The sequence below is a fragment of the Mobula birostris genome, chromosome 3 (assembly GCF_030028105.1).
Source record: "Mobula birostris isolate sMobBir1 chromosome 3, sMobBir1.hap1, whole genome shotgun sequence".
In the NCBI taxonomy this organism is placed as follows: Eukaryota; Metazoa; Chordata; class Chondrichthyes; order Myliobatiformes; family Myliobatidae; genus Mobula; species Mobula birostris.
Window position 1 is genome coordinate 53,810,936 of NC_092372.1, and position 23,586 is coordinate 53,834,521.

The 23,586-nt window shown below is 40.4% G+C and overlaps 1 protein-coding gene across 3 annotated transcripts in view; it reads right to left on the reverse strand.

Moving 5' to 3' along the window:
- Positions 1-23,586, reverse strand: part of vps37a (VPS37A subunit of ESCRT-I) — a 40,652-nt gene that overhangs the window by 15,834 nt on the left and 1,232 nt on the right. Inside the window, exons 1-6 of one of the 3 annotated variants that reach the window (XM_072252647.1) lie at positions 20,370-20,415; positions 17,863-17,899; positions 17,151-17,268; positions 16,097-16,197; positions 7,963-8,164; positions 6,104-6,174 (exon numbers count right to left, since the gene is read on the reverse strand). In XM_072252647.1, the coding sequence (XP_072108748.1) occupies positions 6,104-6,174; positions 7,963-8,164; positions 16,097-16,197; positions 17,151-17,268; positions 17,863-17,894 (524 nt within the window). In that variant the 5' untranslated portion in view covers positions 17,895-17,899; positions 20,370-20,415. Of the gene's footprint in view, positions 1-6,103; positions 6,175-7,962; positions 8,165-16,096; positions 16,198-17,150; positions 17,269-17,862; positions 17,900-20,369; positions 20,445-23,586 lie in introns of those variants that run through there. The other 2 variants (XM_072252646.1, XM_072252648.1) reach the window with 2 other exon arrangements.

Below are 23,586 nucleotides of genomic sequence, written 5' to 3' on the forward strand. Positions count from 1 at the left end.
ACATGCTTTCTTAGATAAGGGCCCAAAACTGCTCACAGTACTCCAAGTGCTGTCTGACCAATGCATCATAAAGTCTCAACATTACATCCTTGCTTTTATATACTAGTCCTCTTGAAATGAATGCCAACATTGCATTTGCCTTCCTTATCACTAACTCAACCTACGAGTTAACTTTTAAGGAATCTTGCATGAGGACTCCCAAGTCCCCTTCCACCTCTGATTTCTGAATTCCTCCCCAATCAGCAAATAGTCTAATATGTTTATTCCTTCTACCAAAGTGCACAACCATACACTTCCCTCCACTTCTTTGCCAATTCTCCTAATCCGTGAGCAGATATCATGAAATGGTTGACAGCTGGGTACAGCAAAAGCCGAGGGAAGTGACAACATTGCAGCAACACTGCTGGGGATCAGTGTTCCACTACCAGCTGTCCCTCTAGCCAATCTACTCCAGGAGAAAAATATTCACAAATATCAGGACAAATCCAGTCCAACTAATGACTGCCCAATCAGACTGCTTTCAAACTATATAAGGTGTTGTCCACAGTGCTATCAGATGAGACATTATCATCAATAACCTATTAACCCATGTCCAGTTTGGGCTTTAACTTCAGACCTCATCATAGCCATGGATCAATTGTCAGAGGTCAATCATTACTACTGGAGCTTTTCAAAGGAGTGTCTTAGGCTTAATTAATGCCAGTTGATTCTTCAATGACCTTCATTCTATTATAAGGTCAGAAATTAGATTGTTTGCTGATGACTGCATAACATTCAGTTCCATTTGCAACTGCTCACAAAATGCAGCATTCCATGTTTGCATGCAGCAAAACCTAGATAACATTTAGGATCAGAATCAGTTTTACTATCACCAGCACATGAAGTGAAATTTGTTAACTTAGCGGCAGCAGTACAATGTAATACATGATAATATAAAGAAAAAAGTATATACACGTATAGTAAATAATTAAATTTAAAATAGTGCAAGAACAAAAATAATGAATTAGTGAAGTAGTGTTCATGTGTTCAATGTCTACTTAGAAATTGGATGTCAGAGGGGAAGAAGCTGTTGCTGAATTGCTGAGTGTGTGCCTTCAGGCTTCAGTACCTCCTTCCTGATGGTAAGAGCGAGAAGAGGGCATGTCCTGTGTGATCGGGGTCCTTAATAATGGACGCTGCCTTTCTGAGGCACTGCTCCTTGAGGATATCTTGGATACTATGGAGGTTAGTACCCAAGATGGAACTGACTAGTTTTACATTCCGTAGTTTCTTTTGATCTTGTGCAGAAACCTCCCTACCCCCATACCAGACAGTGACGCAGCCTGCCAGAATGCTCTCCATGGTACATCTGTAGAAGTTTGAGTGTTTCAGGTGACAAACCAAATCTCCTCAAACTCCTAATGAAATATAGCCGCTGTTTTGCCTTCTTTATAGCTGCATCAATATGTTGTGTCCACATTAGGTCCTCAGAGATGTGGACAACTAGGAACTTGAAATTGCTCGCTCTCTCCACTTCTGATCTCTCTATGATTGGTTTGTGTTCCGTCGTCTTACCCTTTCTGAGGTCCCCAATCAGCTCTTTAGTCCTACTGATGTCGAGTGCAAGGTTGTTGCTGTGACATCACTCAACTAGCTGGTAATCTCGCTCCAGTCTGCCCTCTCATATCATCAGCAAATTTATGGCTCTGTATTTGTATTTACTTTATTCCTTACATCCAGGGCAGTAAAAATCTTTTTTTCAGATCTCTGTCGCAATGCACAAGCAATAAAGAGGGTAAATGTGGGAGGATATTGCCCAAACAGCAAGTTGTATAGATAATTGTTTTGTATACATAATATGTACAGTCAGATATCCAAACAGATCAATGTGTGTTGATAAACCTGATGGCCTGGTGAAAGGAGCTGTCCCAGATACTGTTGGTTCTGACTGTAATGCTGCGGTACCATTTGCCAGATGGTAGCAGCTTAAACAGTTTGTGGTTGGGGTGGTTGGAGTCCCTGATGATCCTCTGGGCACTTTTTATGCACCTGCTACTGTAAACGTCCTGAATAGAGGGAAGTTTACATCCACAGGTGCATTGGGCTGTCCATACCACTCTCTGCAGTACCCTGTGACTGAGGGTAATTCAGTTTCCATACCGGCGATGACACAGTCAGTCAGGATGTTCTCAATGGTGCCCTTGTAGAAAGTCCTGAGGATTTGGGGACTTATGCCAAACTTCTTCAGCTGCTGAAGACTGAAACTACTTTTAAGGTGAAAGAGGAACTGTTGTGCTTTTTTCACCACACAGCCAGTATGTATAGTCCATGTGAGATCCTCGGTGATGTGATAACCGAGGGACTTCAACTGTCTCACCCTCTCAACATCTTATTGATGTCAATATGGGCTAGCCTGTCTCCATGATCAACTCCTTTGTTTTTTCAACATTGAGGGAGAGGTTGTTTCCTTAGCACCACTGTGTCGGGGCGTTGACTTTTCCTCTGTAGGCTGTCTCATCATTGTTGGAAATAGGCCTATCAATGTCACGTCATCTGCAAATTTGATCAGCAGATTCGAGCTGTGCGTGGTAACACAGTCACTGGTATATAGGGAGTACGGGAGTACAGGAGGTGGCTCAGGAAACAGCCCTGAGGGGCTCCTGTGTTGAGGGTCAGAGGGGCAGAGGTGAGGGTGCCCATCCTTACCACCTGCCAGCGATCCGACAGGAAGTCCATGATCCATCTGCACAAGGTGGGGTGTAGGCCGAGGTCTCTGAGCTTCTTGTTGAGCCTGGGAGGAATTATGGTGTTGAATGCTGAACTGTAGTCCAAGAACAACATTCTAACATAACCATTCCTCTTCTCCGGGTGAGTGAGGATGTTGTGTACTGCTGTGGCTATGGCATCGTCTGTTGATCAGTTATATCGGTAGGTGAATTATAGGGGGTCCAGTGTGGGCGGTAGCATGCTGCAGGTGTAGTCCCTGACCTGCCTCTCAAAGCATTTGCTTACAATGGAGGTGAGTGCAACAGGATGCCAATCGTTCAGACATGTGAAAGATGGCATTTGAACTACACAGTCATGGGTACAGAGAGAGTCGAGCAATGGGTTTAGCACACATCCCTGAGGTGCACCAGTGTTGATTGTCAGCGAGGAGATTTTATTACCAATCTGCACAGATTGTGGTTTTCTGGTCAGGAAGTTGAGGATTCAATTGCAGAGACCCAGGTTCTGCAACTTCTCAATCCGGATTGCAGGAATGATGGTATTAAATGATGAGCTTTAGTTGGTAAACAGCATCCTGACATAGGTGTTTGTGCTGTCCACGTGGTCTGAAGCCACGTGAAGAGCCGTTGAGATTGCATCTGTCGTATACCTATTGTAGCAATAGGCAAATTGCAGTGGGTCCTGGTCCTTGCTGAGGCAGGAGTTGACTCTGGCTATGACCAACATCTCAAGGCATTTCATCACCATAGATGTGAGTGCTACTGGATGATAGTCATTAAAGGCAGCTCACATCACTCTTCTTGGGCACTGGTATAATTGTTGCCCTTTTGAAGCAGATGGGAACTTCTGACCGTAGCAGTGAGAGGGTGAAAATGTCCTTGAATACACATGCCAGCTGGTTGGCACACGTTTTCAAGCCTTTCCAGGTACTCCACTGTGGTCGGCTGCCATGCTAGGACTTTATTCCTTGGAGAATATGAGATTGGGAGGTGACCTAATAAAATCATGAGAGACAGAGAGAGCATGAACACACTATTTCTCCAAGGAAAAGGGAATTAAAAACTGGAGGGTATAGGTTTAAGGCGAGAAGGTGAAAGATTTAAAAGAGAACTGAGGGGCACCTTCTTCACACAGAGTGATGCACATATGGAATGAGCTGCTAGAAGAGGTAGCTGAGGCAGGTACAATTAGAACATTCAAAAGACATTTAGATAAGTAGTTGGACAAATGGGGTTTGGTGGGCATGCAAGAGTTGGCTTGTTTCCATGCTGTATTATTCTACAGCTCTATGACATTGCCAGGCAATGATCAAATTTAACAAGAGAATCTAATACTGACCCTTTACCAAGTCCCTCACCATCAGTATCCTGGAGAGTCACCAACGGCCAAAATCTTCACAGAATCAACCACACAAATTCCATGGCAATAACAGCAGTCAGAGGCTTGGTGACTGCAGCAAGTGACTCATCTTCTGACATTTCACAACATTTCTAGAAGGCACCAGACAGGACTGTGGTGGAAAATTTTCATTTGTCAGAGCTGTCAAGAAGCCAAATACCATCCAGGATAAAGCAGCTTACTTGAATGGTACACAATAAACCACCCTAAACATTGTTTCTCTTCACCACTGTGCACATTGGTTACAGTATAAACTTTAGAATGTTTTGCTGTTATTCTTTCTTGTCAATCTTGCGACCACAACTATAAAAAAATGCTGAAGGCAGCAGTCACATAAAATTATCCAGATTCAACTGAGCCAGAAAAACTGGGAGAATGGAGTGGATTCCTTATAAAAAAGCAGAGTGATCAAGTCAGCATGGTTTGCTTAAGGGGAAATCTTGCCTGCCAAATCTGTTGGAATTCTTTGAGGAAATAACAGGTAGGATAGACAAATAAGAAGTCAGTGGATGTTGTTTACTTGGATTTTGAGAAGATCTTCAACAAGGTGCCAAACATGAGGCTGCTAAACAAGATAAGAGCCCATGTGGTTACAGGAAAGATACTAATGTGGATAAAAGAGTGGCTGACTGACAGAAAGCAAAGAGTGAGAATAAAGGGGGCCTTTTCTGATTGGCTGATGGTGACTAGTGGTGTTCTGCAAGGTTTGGTTTTGGAACTGCCTCTTTCACGTTATACGTCAATGATTTGGATGTAATTCATGGCTTTGTGGCTAAGTTTACACACAATATGAAGACTGGTGAAGGGATAGGTAGTGTTGAGGAAACAGGGAGTCCACAGAAAGGATTCAGACATATTAGGAGAATGGGTAAAGTGACAGATGGAATATATAGTAGGGAAGTGTATGGTCATGCATTTTGGTAAAGGAATAAAGACACGGGCTATTTTTTAAACAGGGAGAAAATTCGGAAATCAGAGATGGAAAAAGACTTGGAAGTCCTCATGCAGGATTCCCTAAAGGTTAACTTACGGGTTGAGTCGGTGGTAAGGAGGTCAAGTTCAATGTTAGCATTCATCTTGAGAGGACTAGAAAGATGCAATGTTGAAGCTTTAAAAAGCAGTGGCCAGCAGTTTAGGGTCCCTAATCTAAGAAAACATGTGCTAGCATTGGAGAGGGTCTAGAGCAGGTTCACGAGAATAATCCCTGGAATGAAGTGGTTAGTATTTGAGAAGTATTTCATGGCGCTGGACTTGTACTCACTGTAGTTTAGAAGAATGGGGGGGGGATCTCAGTGAAATCTATCCAATATTAAAAGGCCTAAGTAGAGTGCATGTGACAGGATGTTTCGTACAGTGGGGCGAGAGTAGGACCAGAAGGCACAACCTCAGAATAGAGGCGAGGAAGAATTTCTTTAGCTAGTGGATTGTTAATCTGTGGAATTCATTGGACAGATGGCTGTGGAGGCCAAGTCATTTTATCTATTTAAAACAGAGGTTGATAGATTCTTGATTAGTAAGGGCATCGAATGTTATGGGGAGAAGGCAGTAGAATGGGGCTGAAAAGGATAATAAATCAGCCATGATGGGATGCAGAGCAGACTCAATGGGCCAAATGGCCTAATTCTGCACCTATGTCTTATGGCCGAATTGAAGTTTGTAAAACTATGAAGGTTGAAAGAGGGTGGACAGCCACATTCGTTTTCTCGGCTTAGGCGAGTCTAAAACTATAGGGCACAGGTTTAAGGTGAGAAGTGAGACTTAAGTCGTACCACACAGAGAGTGGTGGGTATATGGAACAAGCTGCTAGAGGTAGTGTTAGAGGCAGGTACAATTACATCTTTTAAAATATTTGAAGAGGTATGCAGATAGAAAAGCTTTGAAAGGATATGGGCAAGTGGGACTGTCTGGACCAGGCACTTTGATTGCCATGGATGAGGTGAGCCAAAGAGGTGGTTTCTGCGTTGTACAACTCTAGGAATTTAAGTAGTATTTACTGTACCTAAGTTCGTGGAGCTCTGAGAAGTGGTCAGGCAGATCTGGCATCTTGTAACTATGACCATTCAAACCTAACTGAAATAGAAACAAAAAATTTTTGCAACAAAACCATTTTCACATCTTAACTGCAAGCATTGTGCTTTGGCAATTTGAACAGTACAAACCGAGCAACAATGTTCCTGCAAATGGACTAAAATCCTTGATTGGCTTCTTTCTCATTTTCATCTGATTATTCTGGTCTCTACCCCCTTCCTTTCCAGTCCTGATGAAGGGTCTCAGCCCGAAACATCGACTGTTGATTCCTCTCCATAGATACTTACTGCTTGACCTGCTGAATTCCTCTAGCATTTTGTGTGTGATTCTCAAGTGAGAATTTGTTTTCTTTAGTGGTAGATCAAATATTCCATTAGGGGGAAGGAAAAGAAAATAATTGATAATTAATACTGTAGCATGCACTTAAAAGTTTAAATTGTTTAATATGTTATTTTCCTCAATGTTTTACGGCATTAATGGATAATTTATTATTGTCACTTGTACTGAGACACAATGATAAACTTTTCTTGTATAACCCCAAGAAATTCCACAGATGTTGGAAATCCAGAGCAACACACACAAAATGATGGAGGAACTTGGCAGGTCAGGCAGCACTGATGGAACTGAATAAACAGTTGATGTTTTGGGCAAGACTCTTCATCAGGAAATTGTTTGTCTGTATGTCATCCAGACAGATGATTCCATATCAAAGAATATTGAGGTACTATATGGAAAACAGTAACCGATGTAGAACTTAGTAAAACACACAAAGTGCTGGAGGAACTCTGAAGGTCAGACAGCATCCATGGAAATGAATAAACAGTTGATATTTCGAACCGAGACCCTCCAGCATTTTGTGTGTATTGCTCTGGATTTCCAGCATCTGCAGGATCTCTTGTGCTTATGTTGGAAAACATAGTGTTACAGTTATGTGAGGGTGGAGGGCAGGGAATCAAATGACCTGCAAGGACTATGACAAGGAATACTGAGAGATCAAGAGTTGTTTCAAGAGTCTTACAGCAGAGAGACAGAAGCTGTCTTTGACCCTGGCAGTATGTGCCCTGCCTGATGGAAGTGAGAAGAGAGAATGACCAGGGTGAAAGGATTTTTCATTAAGTTGTCTGCTTTCTTGAGGCAGTAGGTAGTGTGGAATGATCAATGGAAGACAGACTGGTTTTTATGATAGACTGAGCTCATTCACAACTTTCTGCAATTTCTTGCTGTCTTGGGCAGAGCACTTGCCACACCAAACTCTCTTACCCAAAGGAAGCTTGAAACATTAGTGTGTTTTCTCAACCATAATGTCCACATGGTTGGACCAGGACAAGTTATTGGTGATATTTACACCTAGGAACTTCAACGCTCAACAACCTCCATCTTAGCACCATTGGTGCATTAAAATGTTTGACCAGATGATATTGCCTTGTGTGACAACTTCACAAAAATGGGCTAGGTCTAGCTGCTCCAGTACCTTAAGCTTAGAAGCTTTCGCTTGTAGTTAACTGCTTTTGATGCAGAAGGCCCATCCTGTTAACCAAAAGTATCTTAGGTGTCAGCAGTGTAATCTGGATGGAAGCAGAGCATCCAGAGGTGCAGAGAGAATGATTTTCTTGGATTTTAAATAGATCTGTTACCTACTACATTTTACAATTATTACATTTTCAGATTTAGCAGGAAAAAGTAAACATTTTAAAATTAATGCTCTAACATTTTCCTTGGCAGTAAAATAAAACAGTAATGAACCATTTTCCACTGGATGTGAAACTAAAAATTGCAAAAGCACATGATACAGCTTAGTGTTATAAATATCAAGCTGGTTTTCAAACATACCTGTTCTGACGTGTCAGTAGTGGGAACAGGTAAAGGCAAATCTGTAATCAATCCATATGCAGGAGCAGCAGGTTTGGGACTATTAAAACCAGGGCCTGAATCCGCAATACAAGGCACAGTCGACTCCTGAGTAGGATAGCGACTAATATATGAAAATCCTTGGGGAGAGTAAGGAGTCATTCCAGGAGGGCTACTGAAACAGCTAAATTAAATATACAAAAAATTACAAGACATAATAGGACAAATGAACACAATGTTAAATTCTACATTTACTTCCAATTTTAACTAAAAAAAAGATAAATGATAGCAGTGTAATAAACAGGAACAAGTCACTTAAGCTTTAAGTTCAAAACAAACTTATTATCAAACTACATAATATGTCACCATATACTACTGAGATTTATCTTGTTTTATATTACCTTATCACATAGTTACTAATAAAATAATGTTTATAATGGAAGACTCAGACTCCAGTGTTTTCCATTTCTGCTGGTTCTTAAAACCATTACGGGGTACATAACAAAATTGGGGCCTGCGTCCAGGATATGAACAAATTGGTGGGAGCCATTTTAAAAATTGTTGGGGGCTTGATTGGATAGTTGATCTGATTGGGGAAAATCCCTTCCGCTTTGCATGAGTGGAATATCAGCAGAAATGGAGTTTGAGGTTAATAAGTCTGTGACAGAACCAACCCCTGAGGCGTTGGATGATGCTAAGAGGGATGTGTTGTTGGGAATTGTTCATAAATTAAAAGTCAAGGTGACTACTAGAATAAAGAGGGCTCAGATGCAGACGCTAATAGCACAGCGTTATGTATCCAAAGGAACATTTGAGGAGGAAGTGTTGGAATTGTTTGCAGAAGGTAAAGTACTTACTGAGGCTGAGGCTCAGCTTCAGGCAGCAAAAATGAAGTATGAGTATGAGTTGCAGTTAAAACAGCTCGAGGCTGATGAAGCAGAAAAGCAGAGGGTACATGAGGCTAGAGAGGCAGAAAAACAGAGACAGCTCGAGAGGGAGATGTGGCAGCTGGGAGGTCCAGTGTTGGACCCTGCTGATTGTTACAGTTGGAAAGAGCTTGTGTTGATTGAAGAGTGTTCCCGATGATGTAAGGGCATCCCTAGATGAAAAGGGTGCTGCTACCTGGCGGGAGTCAGCTAAGACAGCAGACGAGATTGTTTTAACCCACATTGAGTTTACTCCGGATCAGAGTTTCCCAGAGGGTAACTGGGAAGATCAGGCTAACCTGGAATTTGAAACTGGGACTAGTGATGACAGCCTAGACGAGACTGTTGTCCTGATTGCCTGTGTTCAGGTTGTTGAAGTACCTGTGGATTCACAGGATACTGAACCTTGTGTTGAAGCTCAGTTAAGGTCTGAGGTGTCTGACTCTGTTGAAAAGGAATGCAGTCCTTTTGTGTCAGATGGTCCTGGTCCAGTGAATAAGGGGTTAACCTTGGTACCATAGTCATAGTCATACTTTATTGATCCCGAGTTTTCATTACAGTTGCACCATAAATAATAAATATTAATAGAAATAGTAATAGTAATATTACTATCAGTTAATAGTCATAGAAATAATAAATAGTAATAGAATAGTAATAGAAAATAGTAATAAATAGTTAAATAGTAATATTTAAATTATGCCAGTAAATTATGAAATCAGCCTATCAGCTTAGGGTGTCTGACCCTCCAAGGGAGGAGTTGTAAAGTTTGATGGCCACAGGCAGGAATGACTTCCTATGACGCTCTGTGCTGCATCTCGGAGGAATGAGTCTCTGGCTGAATGTGCTCCTGTGCCCACCCAGTACATTATGTACTGGATGGGAGACATTGACCAAGATGGCATGCAACTTGGACAGCATCCTCTTTTCAGACACCACTGTCAGAGAGTCCAGTTCCATCCCCACAACATCACTGGCCTTACAAATGAGTTTGTTGATTCTATTGGTGTCTGCTACCCTCAGGCTGCTGCCCCAGCACACAACAGCAAACATGATCGCACTGGCCACCACAGACTCGTAGAACATCCTCAGCATCGTCCGGCTGATGTTAAAGGACCTCAGTCAGGTACCAGTGAAAATTGAGGATTCTCAGTCACTTGTATTAGGCAATGTTCTAAAAGTTAGTGATGAGATGAAAATTGGTGATGTAAATGTTACTGAATATTGAGGAAAGTGTTGTTTCTGGACTTTTGAATAAAGTACTTGTGAAGTTTGGATTTGTTTCACAACCTTTGACCCTGCTTTCAGGACAACGGCCTGCTAAAGAGGTATGTGCCACTCTGTTGAATTTTGTTTTGACATTTGGATGTAAACACCTTCAAGGTTATGGAGTTACTTTTCACGATTGTGATGTGGAGGAAAAGGATTGTTTTGGTTTTGAGAGGCTATCTGTAGAGGTTACTATGGAGACAGATTGAGCTGAAGGTTGTAGAAATAGAATAAATGGATTGTTTGGAATTTTTCACAACGTATATATGGTTTTCGTAAGTCCGGTGACAGTGTTGAGTTTAGTAAACATTGCGGGTAGGTTGACACCTATCCAGGGTGATGTTTACTCAGCAGTGCAGCTAACGAGCAAACCTGTGGCTAACGACCCACACTGGGATACTGATGTTTACCCCGCATGCGCAGTAACCCGAAGCACGTCTAAAAAGTCTGCTGATGCAGATCGTTCACGGCAGGGGGATTCTGAGGCCCATGAGAGCAAAACCAGGGGTTCAAATCATGATGATTTGTCACAGACCTCTACCTTCCATGTTACCTGATACTTACACACGTATTGCTTTAAGCTGTATAATCGATAGTTAAGACAAAAATTTTGCTCTGCGATCAAAACTTTTCCTAAAAGGAGGGAGGTGTGACGAGATCTGAAGGATTATTAAATATGGACTGTTCCTTTAAAAAGGGAGAGAGAGCGGAGAGCATGTGTGTGTGTGAGTGAGAGAGCAACAGAAAGCCTGTGAGTTGCCTTGGAAACTGCAAGGCGGAGCTATATGATGGACAGCCGGTGTTCAGCAGTTGTGGAATATATACAAGGTCAACTGCCTTTGTAATTAGACACACTAGAGACATGGAAGACACTGACACTGGCTGAGCTTTGTGTGCCCATGACAAAGGTGGTGTTTTTGCTCACAGTGTGGACAAAGGGGTGACCAGTGGAAAGCCATCGGTGTGTTTAACCCTCACCTGGGTTGATAGCTTTACCACGTGAAAACGGCATTCTCTTTTGTGTGGTCACAGTCGGTGACTTTAATAAGTTTCGGGAGCAGGAGGGCGACGTGGAAGATTCCACGGCATCGGCACTGGGAAGACAAAACATTGCTCTCTCTCTCTCTCTCTACTCTACTCAATTCAATATCCAGAACTGAACTATCTTACCTACCATTGTAAGACTGTATCCAATTACCTCCTAAGCTTGAAGAAGCTTGGCTTTTATATTTCCACACCTGTATAAGCATAAACTTTGCTAACCTGTTTGATTCTTCTGGTTATATATTACTGTTTGACGTAGTTACTAATAAAAATAGCTTATGTTAACCCCAATACCAGACTCTAGCTGTTTTCCATTTCTGCTGGTTCTTAAACCCGTTACGGGGTACTTAACAGTTCATAGTAGAACAAAGAAATACAATAGAATCAATGAAAAACTACACAAAAAGACTGACAGACAATCAATGTGCAAAAATAAAGTCAAACTGTGCAAATACAAAAAGATGGGCAGACAGACAAATAATACTGAGAACATGAATTGTAGAGTCCTTGAAAGTGAGTCCATAGGTTGTGGAATCAGTTCAGCGATGAGGTGAGTGAAGTTATCCAAACTGGTTCAGGAGCTTGATAGTTTACGGGTAATAACTGTTCTTGAAACTGGTAGTGCGGGATCTAAGGCTCCTGTACCTTCTTCCCAATGGTAGTAGTGAGAAAAGAGCACATCCTGGATGGATGGGGTCCTTGATGGATACCGCTTTCTTGTGTCAGCATTCCTTATACATGTGCTCAATGGCATCAAGGGCTTTTCTAGTGATGTACTGGGCTGTCTCCAGCACTTTTAGTAGCCTTTTCCTTTCTTGGGCACCGATCTTGGCAAAATATTTGCAGACATTTCAGCTCCAATCGAGAAGCCATCATCAGTGCACAGTTGAGGATGTTGTCTCCGCAGAATGCCAGCTTATGTACTCCTCCAGGATCCAAATGGATATTGATTAGGCACTTATGTGTCGGTACCAAGAAATATCCTGATCCTATAATGCCAAGGAATTTAAAGTTACTGACCCTATCCACCTCTGATCCCCTAATGAGGACTGCCTCATGTACCTCTGGTTTCTTCCTCCTGTAATCAATAATCAGCTCTTTGGTTTTGCTGACATTGAGTGATACGTTTTTGTTGTGATACCATTTAACCAAAATTTCAATTTTCCTCCTACAGGTAGATGCTTGGTTTGTAACTATCCCAGCCCCTCATTGTATCAAAATATTCACAGAAATGTTTTTGACACAAACCAAAACACTGAAGCAGAAATCTCTAGACCATAAGACATAGGAGCAGAATTAGGCCATTCAGCCCATTGAGTCTGCTCTGCCATTCCATCAAGGCTGATCTCAGATTCCACTCAACACCATACACCTGCCTTCTCGCCACATCATTTGACGCCTTGACCGATCAGGAAAATATCAACTTCTGCCTTAAATGTACCCATGGACTTGGCCTCCACCACAGTCTGTGGCAGAGATTCAACATATTCACTGCTCTCTGGTCAAAAAAAAAATCCCCCTTACCCTTGTTCTGAAAGGTTGCCCCTTAATTTTGAGGCTGTGCCCTCTAGTTCTGGATACCCCACCATAGGAAACATCCTCTCCACATCCACCCTATCTAGTCCTTTCAACATTCGGTAGGTTTCAGTGAGATCCTCTCCATTCTTCCAAATTCCAGTGAGTACAGACCCAAGGCTGCCAAACGCATATGTTAACCCCTTCATTCCCAGAATCATCCTTGTGAACCTCCTCTGAACTCTCTCCAATGACAACATATCCTTTCTGAGATATGGGTCCAGAACTATTGGCAATACTTCAAGTGTGGCCTGGCCAATGTCCTATAAAGTCTCAGCATTACCTCCTTGCTTTTGTATGGTATTCCCCTTGAAGTGAATGCCAACGTTGCATTTGCCTTTTTAACCACAGGCTCAACCTGTAAACTAACCTTCTGGGAGTCTTTCATGGGGAATCCCAAGTCCCTTCGCACCTCTGATGTTTGAATTTTCTCTCCATTTAGATAATTGTTGCACTATTTTTCTTTTACCAAAATGCATTTCCCAACACCAGACATCCCTCCTGCTAAGGAGCTACTCTATTGATGTCCTACGTGATGAAGCCAAACTCCCTGTAGACTTGCTTAAAGTTGTAATAGAAGTAAAAAAATGAGTCCATGATAACACAATATAAGTGCATATTCTAATGTCACATTTTTTGGATATATCCAACTTGGTTTACAGATTAGACAATATCACTAAACAAAGTATTATATACACCCTTGGAGGTCGACCGGTGGGGCGGGGGGGGGGGTGCTACCTGAAATGAGTTTTTGCAAGGTGGGATGTCTGCAACGCTGTATTCCATCTGCCATCTTTTTGCCTATTCTTCTAATTTATCTAAGTCCTTCTGTAATCATATTGCTTCCTTAGCACTACCTACCCCTCCACCTATCTTCATATCACCTGCAAACTTTGCCACAAAGCTATCAATTCCATTATCTAAATAAGTGACAAAAAATGTGAAAAGTAGCAGTCCCAATACTGACACCTGAGGAACAACAGTAGCCACTGGCAGCCAACCAAAGAAGACCCCCTTTATTCACACTCGCTGCCTCCAGCCTGTCAGTCATTCCTCTATCTATGCCAGTATCATTCCATTGATGCCATGGGATTTTATCTTGTTAAGCAGCCACACGTGTGGCACCTTATCAAATGCCTTCTGAAAATCCAAGTAAATGACAGCCACTACCTCTCCTTTGTCTACCTTGCTTGTTACTTCCTCCAAGATTTGTCAGGCAAGATTTCCCTTTACAGAAATCTTCCTGACTTTGACTTATTTTATCATTAGTCTCCAAGTACCCTAAAACTAATAATAATAACATCCTTAATAATAGATTCCAACACTTTCCCAACCACTAAGGTTAGGCCAACTGGCCTATAATTTCCTTTCTTTTCCCTTCCTCCTTCTTCAACAGTGGAGTGACATTTGCAATTTTCCAGTCCTCCAGAACCATGAGAAAGTCAAGTGATTCTTGAAAGATCATGACCAATGCATCTGCTACCTCTTCAGCAATCTCTTTTAGAACTCTGGGCTGTAGTCCATCTGGTCCAGGTGACTTATCCACCTTAAGACCTTTCCGTTTGCCTAGCAATTTTTCCTTTATAACAGCAACAGTACTCACTCCTGCTCCCTGACACTTACAGACCTCTGGGATTCTGTTGGTGTCTTCCACTGTGAAGACTGATGCAAAGTACTTATTAAGTTCATCTGCCATCCCTTTGACCCCCATTATCAGAACACACACATAAACAGTAGGTGACTTCTTATAGTAATGGCACCTGATTCTCAAACATTAGCAAGAGGAAACTTTTTGCTGCCCAGACAGTGAATTAGAAAACACGCTTAGTAATCCTGATCTTTTTTAATAATTAATATTCATTTCACTTGCTTTAGTGTTCCAAGTTTTCTAAAATGAGGATAGTTTACTACTCTATGCAGATCATTCATTTCATTGTAAGTGTGACAATTGTAAAAATTATATCCTATACTTACTTCTGCACATATTAATAAATCTCAAATTTCACTTAAAAAGTAACCAAGAATCACCTAGCTGTCTCTAAATAATAATGATTGTTGTGGTTTTACAGCAGTATGGAATAAATTCCTCTACAGGCCCCAAGTGTAGAACACGTGACAGAGAACAGCACTTTAAAATATTTAGTATGCAACATTAAAAGCTTATTAAACTCTTGGGAATTAGAATTAAGATAACTATTGAAATTCCACAGGCAATGAAAGGGAGCTGACAAAATCTCAAATTAACTGGCAATATGTATCATTACATCTAGCTTTTTTTTCTAAAAATGGATGGAATTTTTAATTAGTAATATATGTGCATTTGTATTGTGCAAATAATATTCACCTAGTAAAATGTTAGTTTTAAATATTTTTGATTTGATGATCTATTGAATCACTTATTGTGCAAACTGGCAAAAGTGAAAACAGCTTGCAAGTTTGATTATTGTATTAACAATATAATGTGTATCATTAAAAAACTAATTTGTATTTGCATGGCAGCTTCCCCTTCTTCAAGGCCCAAAGCAATTTGCAACCATTGAGTTCATAAGTGTAGTCCAGACATTATACAAGACCAAAAGACATAGGAGTAGAATTAGGCCATTTGGCCCATTGACACTGCTCTGCCATTCAATCATGGCTGATCCTTTTTCTCCCCCCTCCTCAGCCCCACTCCCAGGCCTCTCCCCGTAACGTATGATGCTATGTCCAATCAAGAAACTATCAAGCTCTGCCTTAAATACACCCAATGATCTAACCTCCACAGCTGCCTGTGGTAATAAATTCCACAAATTCACCACCCTCTGGCTATTGACAAACATTACACCAAATTTTCTGCAACGGGGTTGCGTAAACAGCAATGATGTAAATAATCAGTTATTTTGCTTTTGATAATCCAAGAATGAAAAGGCTTTCATTAATCTAGTGTTGCTCTTGGGCCAGGCTGTCTTGCACACTTTGCAGCCAATGAAGTACTTATAAACAGGACGTATGATAAGTAATTTCCACACATTAAGCTCCCACAAAAGCAATGTGATAATGACCATAAAGTATATTTTGATCGATAGCAATTGTAAGGCCACAACAAGAAAATCCTGCTCTTTTCATAACAATGCCATGGATATTTTACATTCAGCTAAATAAACTACCAGGTGCGCATTCTGACAATGCTCTGTTATCACATTGAAATGGTAGCTTAAATTCTATAAAGTAGAACTAGTTTGGGATTCAAAATCACAATCTTTTAGCTCAAGTGAAAGAAGCTGACCATTCAGCACATTCAAAGTGAGACAGATTATCATACTTACTAGGGAAAGGATGATGAACTGGAGGCCAACACTGGAGGCTTCTTCCAAAATTCATCAAGGATTGTCTGAATAATTTTTCCAAGGTCTGAATGCATTGTGAACTTCAATATTAAATAAAAAGATCTATGTTATTATAAATGAATAATACATATATTTATTAATAGGACAAGTGATCTACACCATGAAATAAAATGCTGTAGTTAAGGTAATGATGTAGTTCTAGAAGCCAAGACAATTTTGTTGGAACAAAAGGAGAATGAATTGAGGTGGAAATATTGGAAAAGAAATGGCAGATAAAACAGCATTTAAATTTAAAATATTTGAACTAAAATACTTGTCTTTTTCCACAGAATTATCAACTGTATTCAAATGAATGCAGCCAGCCCTGTGGTAAGTTTGATGGACTAGATATAAAAGTGCCCCTGCTCCTCTCACAACACCAAGCCCATTGGTGGGGTGGAAGATTAAACACACCAGCTGTTAACCTGCAGCTAGCGCCTGACTTCTGTATTGACAGAGCATGTGCGAATGTCCAAGACAAGTTGAGCTGGAAATGGCTGACATCTAGCAATTCCTTCTGGAAACCACTGACTGTCAGTCGACTCAGTTCAACCACTTAAAAAAAGTTAATGAAGCACTATTTGTAAACGTGTATGAATTATTCAATATTTTCTATCCCTTTGCAGTTTGCTTTGATCTACATTTTTTCATTCTGTTCCATTCTTATCATTTCTATCTCAATTTTTAAATGTAACAGTTATAGGAAAGAAAAAAAAAAACTTCTTTGGAAGTTACTGACCTCCTTGTAATCTTCCCCTTTCCAGTGTACTATTTCTGCTATATACTACATTTTCATGCCAAATGGTAAAAGCTCCAATGCAAAGTAACCTCAGAATCCAACATGCAATACCATGATAGGACCATTTGTAATGTGACATTATTTATCTGATAGTCATAAGTCTTTTGAATTTATATTATAGAATCAAATGTAAGATACTATGATTACATACTTGAGAAAAATACAAGCTATAAAAGAGTGAGGTTTGCCACATACATTTGTGATCATTGGGCTTGTCACCATTGTGCCCATTTGCTTGTCCACCAAATGATGCCGCACTGGAGGGAAGACAGAAATCACAGGCTTTTCTTGTGGAAACTGAGGAGGAAGCAAGCTAATTTGCAGAAGAAAAAAGAAACGTAAAGCAGGATAATTTTTTTCTCGATCTTTATTCACTTAAGCAAATAACATGGTTCTATTTATGCACCTCAGTGATTTAAACAAATGTAATACTGAAGAGTATTATGTAGATATTCACTTTTTTTAAAGAAAGGAAGACTAGTTGAACAAACTGATTTTTACAAGGGCTACATTATCCTTTTGCAACTTTGAATAAACCAGCTGTTCATTTTCTAATTAGGTACAAGTACTTGAAAAGGTTTTTGAAGTTATTAAACACACTAAAGCTATTCAGTATTTATGGAGGGAAGTGAACTCAATGGCTTTCTGAGAATCAAATATTAAAAAATAAGCAGGCATTTTAAAAAGTGCCTAAAATATTGTTGAAAGAAAAACAGCTTGCTCAAATTGACAGGGCACATGACCTACAACTTCCAAAAACAGTAACATATGCCCTTCCCTGCATTTCTTTTAGACTTGCCGCTCCTCAGAAATATGTTTACAAACAGCTCCTTTTTTTACTTTCATCAAAAATGTACAATGCATCTTTGATTTAAATAGTTCTTTTGTACTACTGGTTTTCATATACCTTGGGTGATCTCTCATGTCCTTAGTATTCATTTTATCTGAAAGAGACAAAAGATATTGCAGAGCTGGAACAACTTAGAGAGTCAAGCAGCATCTGTGGAGACAAGAGTATGGTCCACATTTCTGGTTGAGATCCTGCATCAGGACTGAAAGTTTAGTGGAATGACAATCCTTATATGGAAGTGAGAGGGAGGAATGAGGCAGAAACTGGTAGGTGACCTGTGAAACTAGATGAAATGGTTTAAAGGCCAGGTGGGAGAGCGGAGTGGAGGGTCAGGGGAAGTTTTGAGACGGAAGCTGGTAGGTGATAGCTGGAACCAGAAGGGAAGCAATAGTGTAGGAAAGGTACACAGGGGTTGAGGGTTACCTGAAATTGGAGCATTCAATGGTTACATGATTGGGCAGTAGACTACCCAATCAGAATACAAGGTGATGTTCTTCTTTTTGTTTGTTATGTGGAACAGTTTGTGTTCCAAACCTACTCTGGCAACCATCTCAAACTCTTTCTTCACTACACTGTTCACAGTATTGTTGTCTCTTCCAGCACTCATGCAGAACTTGCCAAATTTATCACCTTCGGCACCAACTTTGCTGTTAAATTCACCAAGAGTTTTTCTGATATTTCTCTTCCTTTTCTGCATCCTTCTCAAGAAACAAACTATCCATGGATATCTTCTTTAAACCTACAGATCCCCACAACTACCTCAAATATACCTCTTGCCACCTAGTCTCCTGGTAGGGTACCATCCTTTTCTTTCTGTTTCTCAATCACTGCCACATCTGCTCTCAATACCAGGCTTTCCACCCTTGGGGTTCTGAAATGCTCTCTTTCTTCAGGAAATATGACCACCGCTCTCTGCAGTTGATGGAGCCTTCTCATGTACTTCCTCCATTTCCCACATGTCTGCTCTCGCCACCCCTCTCCCCTGATAATACAGAAATAGAGATCCACTGATCCTCACCTTTCACCCTATCAGCCTCCATACCCAGCACACAATTCTTCAAAATATCTGCCAGTTTCAATAATATCCCACACTAGCCACAACTTTCCCTCTCCCCAACTTTCTACTTTCTGCAGGGACCACTCTCTCAATGACTGTCCATTCATTCCTTTCCACCCACCCCTCTCTTGACACTTCCCACCCCTGCAATAGCATGAAGTCCAACAACTCCTTCACCACCACCAGCGACCTAAATAGCCCTTAAAAGTGAGATGGAGATGAACACACATTTCATCTAACTTGGTCAATTGTATTCCATGCTCAGGATGTAGCATCCTCCACACAGCAAGACTAGGTCACTGTTGCAGAGCACCTAAACTCCATATGTAATGCCATCTTGAGTTTCTGATTAGATGTTATTTTAACTTCCCTTCCCATTCCCACACTGGCTGTTTTCAGCCTTCTCCATTGCTAGGATAAGGCCAACTTGAGAAGCCTACAGCCCAATGATATGAACACTGAATTTTCTAACTTTTGGTAACCCAGTCCAACTGGTCCATTTGGGTTCTCTCTCCCTTTGTTCACTTTTTACATCTTTTCCCCCCACTTGTTACTCAGGACTCATTATCCTCCCCCAAGTGGTTTCATTTGACCATCACCCACGTAGCTGAGTTGCTACTCCTTTGATTCACTTTTCCTATCGCCTCCATCATCCTGATTCTGCCTGCCCATCATCTCTCCCTTATCTGATTCTACCTATCATCTACCAACCTCCCTCCGTCTCTTACATACTTCACTTTACATTCTCAAACCTGATTCAGGGTCTCGACCTGAAACATTGATCAACCCCTTCCCTCTACAAATGCTGACTGATCTGTTGAGTTATTCCAGTACTGCTTTTGTTCATCTACCTTAATTTCTTTTCTTGATCTTGAAGTGCACAGTATAATCCTAATTTAAAAATTATAGAAGGCTTTTAACTTTTACTTCTGTATTTTGAGTTTCTATATGATGCTTCCTGCTCCATTTTAATCCCTCAAATACAACTTTTCATTTTCCCTAGTTTTCAAGAACCCCCTGCCTGAAACCTTCCCCGGATTCTTATTCACTCTTACTAGCTCTTCTTTCAGTTAGTCCTGATGAAGGGTCTCGGCCCGAAACATCGACTGTACCTCTTCCAATTTCCCAAATAACACGTCATACGTCCTTTAAACATGCCATTCATATGATCAGCTAAAGGGTGGAAAATAGCCTGAAAGACCTAGTCAATTTTATTGCACATTAGATGTGATTAAAACAAAAAAAATTATTATTTTGTAACTGACCAATCTGCATTCAATCCTGCTGTGTCAGAAAAAGCCAGAATGCTGGAATCCAATACATGGCCCTAAGCTGCGGCATTTATGGACATTTAAAATAATAGCAGGCTGTTGATATGGTAGAGGAAGATAATGCAAAAAAACTCTACTTAAATTCTTGTAAAATTTCTCTTTACCGTACTTAACTAAAAGTAAAAAACTGTGGACAAATACAATTCATGTAAAATATCTCAACATTTCATACTTACATGTTTAAATTGATGGTTTTATTATTTACTGTAAAAGGTAGCCTGTATTCCACATCCTTCTGTATTTCCACTACACTACACAAAACAATGAAGATAATCAATATGATTTATTATACTTGCTATTGTTGTGACTTTTATTCCAATCTTAACATCAAATTTTAGTATAACTTTCCACTTCATTATTTTTAACTTTTAATAAGTGGTCCACTTGACTGGGTTTAAATACAATTGGTGTTTGTTTTTCCATTCTAAGATAAATCACTGAAAAACAAAAAAACTGTCCACACCTTGTCAACAATAAAATGTACAAAGTTTCTGACCCAAGTTAAGAGCAGTGCAGTAGTGTAGTGGTTAGCACAATGCTTTACAGTACCGGTGACCCAGGTTTAATTCCTGCTGCTGTATGCAAGGAGTTTGTACGTTCTCCCCGTGACTGCATGGGTTTTTGTTGGGTGCTTCAGTTTCCTCCCATATTCCAAAGATGTAGCAGTTCATACGATAATTGGTCATTGAAAATTGCTCCATGTTTAGGCTAAGGTTAAATTGGGGGTTGCTAGGCAGTGTGGCTTAAAGGGCTGGAAGGGCCTATTTCACACTGTATCTTAATAAATAATTTTAAAAATATATATGATTTGGAACTATAAAGAAAAACAACCTACAGATTTTAAGTGGTATGTATGAATTTCAAATTAATGCATTTGAATCATTGTCATACTATCAGTGCAAATGATGTCAATAGTGGGTCATTGAAATTTAATATTGAGAATTAAATGGGCGGTATAGAGAGGTCAGGAGGGATCAAGCAAGAGTTAGGAAGAGATAGGTAGAAAGTGGAATGGGAAATGCTCATCAGCCATATTTCATATGAACAAAAAATTAACTGTCTTAATTACAGGGCAACTTAGTCCTTTATTTCAAATAATTATGTAAACATACACAAGTTTTCTAAAAAAAAACATTGTTCAGCACAGTTCTCCATGATTTTTCTTATTTTGAATTTTCTGGACTGAGATAGATCACCACCACCAAACTTAAAGTCTCCATTCCAGCCAACAAGTATAATCCTCTCCTTCAACTGAGAAAAAATTATGTTCTTGTGGCCAATCACCCTTGTGATTCGTTAACCAATAAATTGAATAATTAGGGCACTCACACTTTAAAAAGTAAATTACAGACACGTTACTGAGGGAGTCTAGGACTGGAAGGGATAGCCTCTCAATGGAAGGATCAACCTTTAGAACAGAGATGAGGGGCAATTTGTGGAATTCATTACCACAGATGGCTATGAAGGCGAAATCACTGGGTACATTTAAAGTGAAAGTTGATAGGTTCTTGATTTGTAAGGGCATCAAAGGTTACAGGGAGAAGGCAGGAGAATGAGTTTGAGAGGAATAATGAATCAGCCACAATGGAATGGTGGAGCAAACCCAATGGCCTCACTCCGCTCCTGTGTTGTCAATATCAAAGGAGAGCACAGCCTTCGGTTCAACTTGCAGAAGTGCCATATTCAACTGTAACATTTAAATGGGAACTGGATAAGAAGCTGACGGAAGAATTTGCAGTGTAACAGAAAATAACTACAGGAAGAAGCCAGCAGAAAACAAAATGTTGGAAGAACTCAGTGGGTCAGGCAGCATCTGCAGATGGACATTACAGTAGATGCTTTGGGTCAAGACCCTGTACCTGAACTGAGAAGGGAGCTGGATTGCTCATATGTAAAGTCCTTATCAGAATCAGGTTTACTCTCACTGACTTTTATGAAGTGAAACTTGTTTAGTAGCAGCAGTGCAAAGACATATAAAAATTACTATGAATAACAACATAGTGTCATATTGCTGTTCATTATTATACTGTAACTATTCTGCAAATCTGACATTATTGAGCAATTACTTCTTTTATGTTAGATTTCCTGCTGTAATTCACAAGAAAGTTTGCCAAATACAGCATGGAAGCAGACCTTTGACCCATCAGCACTATTTCTATCTCTATTCCCTCCATGATATTCTCCTTCCCCCAATTCTAAGTAGCACAGGAGGTCAGGACTGAATCCAAATCAGTGGACATGAATTCTAGTAACTGTGCCAATGTGCTATCACAATTTGTGTTTTACTGATACACTCTGTACTATATTGATACAAGTTATACTATACATTTTGTATCACTGTTTGCTGTGGTAACTGCTCTGCACATTACCACAGGAAACTGCAGAGAATTGTGGACACAGCTCAGCACATCACAGAAACCAGTCTAAGGAATCTGTCTATACTTCTCGTTGCCTCAGTAAAGCAGCCAGCATAATCAAAGACCCTACCCATTCCAGACAATCTCACTTCAAGTTCAAGTTTATTGTCATTTAACCATACACATGTATGCAGCTAAATGAAACATCGTTCCTCTGTGATCAAGGTACACACCGCATATCTCGTTACGATGGCACGGCCAGCAGACTGACAGGTTGATACGATGCGTGAGGTGCACATGTATGCAAGTATAATGCTACAGGCACTATTATAATAAAACAAGAAATAGCTTAAATATGTGACAGCAGCAATAAGAGATGAAAAGTAACCAGTGTAGGAATGAGAGTGTGTCTATGAATTTGGAAGTGGCGGGGGTGAAGGGGGTGCGACAGGACATTCAGGCAGGGTGTACAGGTGCGCTGGATGACAGCAGGGTCTAATAGCTGGGGGGGTGGGGCAGTGGATAGTTACCCAGTCTGACAGTTCTGGTTCTTATGCCAGACAGCAGGTGGTTAATGAGATTATGGGAATAATGGGAGGGGTCTTGACAATTTTGGGGACACTGCATATGCAGCGCTTCCGATAGATGTCCTAAAGTCTAATAGCAGGGTGGGGGGGGGGGGGGGGAGAGATGAAGAAAGACCCCGATGATGTTTTCAGTATCTTCTTCCCTCTCCCATCCAACAGAAGACAAAAAAAAACATGAAGGCACATTCCACCAGGCTTAAGTGCAACTTCTATTCCACTGTTATTAGTCCATTGAATGGACCTCTTCAGAATCAGAATCAGGTTTATTATCACGGCATGTGCTGTGAATTTTTTTAAACTTTGCAGCAGCAGTTGAATGCAAAAAATAATATAGAAGAAAAATAATAAGTAAATCAATTACAGTATATGTATATTGAATAGATTAAAAATCATGCAAAAACAGAGCAATATATATTTAAAAAGTGAGGTCGTGTTTTGTGGGTTCAATG